Source organism: Chiloscyllium plagiosum, chromosome 23 (genome assembly GCF_004010195.1).
Source record: "Chiloscyllium plagiosum isolate BGI_BamShark_2017 chromosome 23, ASM401019v2, whole genome shotgun sequence".
Lineage (NCBI taxonomy): Eukaryota > Metazoa > Chordata > Chondrichthyes > Orectolobiformes > Hemiscylliidae > Chiloscyllium > Chiloscyllium plagiosum.
The window spans coordinates 1147819-1152018 of NC_057732.1; the positions used below are offsets into that span (position 1 = coordinate 1147819).

At 49.6% G+C, this 4200-nt stretch overlaps 1 protein-coding gene across 1 annotated transcript in view; it reads right to left on the bottom strand.

Annotated features, from left to right (window-relative positions):
- Window positions 1-4200, bottom strand: part of LOC122561437 (dynein axonemal heavy chain 3-like) — a 466282-nt gene that overhangs the window by 399713 nt on the left and 62369 nt on the right. The window contains exon 3 of the mRNA XM_043713180.1: window positions 2045-2183. Within this exon, the coding sequence (XP_043569115.1) occupies window positions 2045-2183 (139 nt within the window). The remainder of the gene's footprint in view (window positions 1-2044; window positions 2184-4200) is intronic.

Genomic DNA, 4200 nt, shown 5'->3' on the forward strand with positions numbered 1-4200 from the left:
GGGGGGGGGGGGGGGGAGGGCTGCTTTTTGATAATGTTGTCTGCTTTCTCGAGGCAATGGGAAGTGTAAGTGGAGTCAGTGGAAGGAAGGCTGGTTTTTGTAATGCATTCACAACTCCCAGTAATTTCTTGCGGTCTTAGTAGAGCAAGCTGCGATGCATCAGGACAGGTTGCTTTCTATGGTGCATTTAAACATTTCTGTTATGACACAACCGATAACCACCAAACCATCTGTGCTTAAACAGCTGACGAGGTCATGCTGGAGTTGAAAATATATATCTCTGAAAATTAAACTGATAAAACTGGAGAATGAGATATACTGCGCCAACTGATCTGCTAAGCTTCAAAGCAGGAGTCCAGTACAACCAGTAACTTGGTTTCTAAGTATGACTGTGGTTCATTTCTCTGATTTCTCCTTCTGGGATAACTTCAGTTTCCCAAACATAAGGAACCTGACACAAGCCCTGCTATGAACCCAGGTACTCAAATCCGATATGATGGGATGTTTGAGGAGATGGCGTGATGTGATGTGATGGGGCGGCACAGTGGCTCAGTGGTTAGCACTGCTGCCTCACAGCGTCAGGGACCTGGGTTCGACTCCAGCCTCGGGCAACTGTCTGTGTGGAGTTCACACATTCTCCCCATGTGGGCGGCACGGTGGCACAGTGGTTAGCACTACTGCCTCACAGCGCCAGAGACCCGGGTTCAATTCCCGCCTCAGGCGACTGACTGTGTGGAGTTTGCGCATTCTCCCCGTGTCTGCGTGGGTTTCCTCCGGGTGCTCCGGTTTCCTCCCACAGTCCAAAGATGTGCAGGTCAGGTGAATTGGCCATGCTAAATTGCCCGTAGTGTTAGGTGAAGGGGTTAGTGTAGGGGTATGGGTGGGTTGCGCTTCGGCAGGTCGGTGTGGACTTGTTGGGCCGAAGGGCCTGTTTCCACACCGTAAGTAATCTAATCTAATCATGTCTGCCTGGATTTCTTCTGGGTGCTCTGGTTTCCTCCCACAGTCCAAAGATGTGCAGGTCAGGTGAATGGGCCATGCTAAATTGCCCATAGTGTTGGGTGCATTTGTCAGGGGTAAGTGTAGGGGAATGAGTCTGGGTGAGTTACTCTTTGGAAGGTCATTGTGGACTCGTTGGGCCGAAGGACCTATTTCCATACTGTTGGGAATCTAATCTACTTGACAAATAATGAGTGGATGTGCCAGCGCAGGAACAACAAGCCAATAGCCTGATTTTCATTCCTGATGCTAATCTGAGGCAAGGTGCAAATGGGCCCCTCATTTCCACTGACTGTTCATCAACAAGTAAAGGCATCACATCTTCAAAGACTGGCCATGTACCTCTGATCTCTGACTGTCAAGACCGTAATGGGAGAGTGGACAGTAAAGGAGCAGCTATAGGCAATTTGTGGCTTTGATAAAGAACAATATCTCAACTCCCTTAAAGACTAAACTGTTTACTCAAGTGCAGTTCTGAGTAACAAAACTGAACATCTGACAAAGTAGTGTGTAGCAATAAGGACAAGGCCTCAGACGTGAGTCAGGATGGGCTTATGTTGTCTTAGTAAAAGATAAACCAGATGGAGTGGGTATGAAGCAGCAGATTAAGGGTCTCTGGGGGGTCAGAGTGAAACTTAAGGGTCTCTGGTGGGAGGTATTGTTGAGGGTTAACAATCTCTGAGGGGTCAGGGTGAGGGTTAATGGTCACTGGTGGGAGGTATTGGTGAGGGTTAACAGTCTCTGAGGGGTCAAGATGAGGGTTAAGGGTCATTGGGGGAATTGGGATGAGAAGTCGAGGGACTTGGAATGGGTCATGGTGAGAGTTAAGGGGTTTGGGGGGTTAAAGGTGAGAGTTAAGGGTCTCTGGGGGGAATCAAAATGAGGTTTGAGGGACTTGGTGGGTCCAGGGTGAGGTTAGTTACTCTGTTAAGCCTGGTAAATAAATGTACACTTCCTCTAAAAAGAACACCTTTATTGTCATTGATTTGCTGCCATCACATCATACCCACAAACAAAATGGCAGCAAGTGTTCCTCAGCTTGTACCTGTGTTAGCCGCTGACATGTGTCCCTTAGCTGAGTGTCGTGGTCAACAGGGACATAGGCATAGGCTCTCTGCAGCCAATCGTTGCTCAATGGAGTCACTACACTGGGATCAATACATCGTTCAATAAGATCATAGTACCTACAAGGGAAACACAAATATGAAAGATCAGAAGTCACACCAGTTACTGTCACCTCTCCATCCATTGGTCTCCTCTTAATTGCTGAGGAGATTGGAAATATTCTCCAACTGGCAATAACCCCTCCCCCTTGCATTGGTGCACTGGAACACAAATTCTCACAGCCCTCAGTGCCTGTGGGCTTGGCTGTGCGGGTATCCCAGAGGCCCAGGATGGACAAGGGTCAGGGAGGGTCATGTTTAATGGTGGCAGTGACTCTGACCACCTCCGCCTCTTCCACAGCCTCACCCCTGTCGGGTAACCTGGGAGCTGTCAATAATTGGGATTTTCACAGCTGATGGATACCGAAGGATATGGAGTGCCCGACAACACCAGGGGACAATACGATGGTCCAATTCAACAAGTTCCTTGTGGTCCAGGAAGCTACTGGAGTGTCAGCACTGAGAGAGTGCTGCATTGTCATCAGACACAGGGAGTCGGATTTTTAATCAGGAAGGGAATCGGGGGATATGGGGTAAAAGCAGGAAAGTGGGGTTGAGGATTATCAGATCAGCCACGATCTCACTGAATGGCAGAGCAAACTTGATGGGCTGAATTTCCTACTCCTGCATGGTACGATCTTAGGGTTGATTAACGCAATTGGTGTTAGAGACTCCCTGCATGATATAAAGATTTGCAGAGTTTTCCCTCCTTGGTCAATATTTATCCCCCAAGCAACTTCATTCAAACAGATCACCGGCAGATACCTGCCTCGGTTATTCCAACATGGGGCTCCACTTCAAAACGACTTCATTGGCACAAAAGTGCTTCAGGACAGTGGGGAACACCGTTATCTAGATGCTAGAGTCGCTGCTATTATGAATTGGGAAGTTGTTTCTTCCTCCCTGACTGAGTTCGCTGGCTGACCCGTTTGGGGGGATTGATGGTGATGCCACCGTTATCGAAATGCCATTCGGCCTCCTGTATCTGCAGCGGCCAATATGGATGGCCCTCAGTTACAGCAGGATCAGACAAACTGTGGGCCAGGCCAGGCACCTCCCAGACTGGCTCCACTTCATCCCATCTTGATCATCACTCCTGCCTAAGACCATAAGACAGAGGAGCAGAAATTAGGCCATTCAGCCCATCGAATCTCTCTGCCATTCAATCATGCCTGTTAAGTTTCTCATCCCCATTCTTCCGTTTGTTCCCGTAACCCTGGATGTCCTGGCTGCATTCCTATTGCATCCTGCACACAGTAATTAGGATCATTCATACCCACTGAAGAGCCTGATAAAGCATTGCTTCACTGCCTGTCTCTTATTTGGAATCGCTGGAAAAGCGCAGCAGGTCAGGCAGCATCCAAGGAACAGGAGAAAGGATGCTGCCTGACCTGCTGCGCTTTTCCAGCAACACATTTTCAGCTCTGATCTCCAGCATCTGCAGCCCTCACTTTCTCCTCTTATTTGGAATCCCCAAACATGGTTTTAGAGATTTGTGCAATCCCTGGTTACTTCACAATCATTTGTTGCTTTCTCGATTAAATCCTTTTTTGTTTTGGCTTTACTTTCAGAGGCTCTCGAATTGTCTTGTCACGTGAGTAATGAACGTTTGCTTCTCACGGAGGGGGTTTTGCCTCTTCTCCGTCTCCCATTACTGCTCGCTCAGTCAGGGCGGCAGAGTGGCCCTCTTGCTGATTAAATGGCTGGCCCAGATCGATGGGAGTGAATGAGGGGTGCGGGTGCTGCCGGTTCCCGCAGAGCTGGGGCAGAGAAAGGGCACCGAGGGTCCCACTCACATCTCCTAGTACCCTCCTGGTGGGATTGTTCAGCTCCATGCTCACTGGGGAGGGACAGCAGTGTGCTTGGGGGCCAATGGTGTACCGTGAGAGAGAGAGAGAGAGGGATGGGGGAGAGTGAGAGGCAGGGGAGAGAGGGAGGGGATGGAGGAAAGGGAGAGTGAGAGGCAGGGGAGAGAGGGAGGGGATGGAGGAAAGGGAGAGTGAGAGGCAGGGGAGAGAGGGCGAGAGGGAAAGGAGAG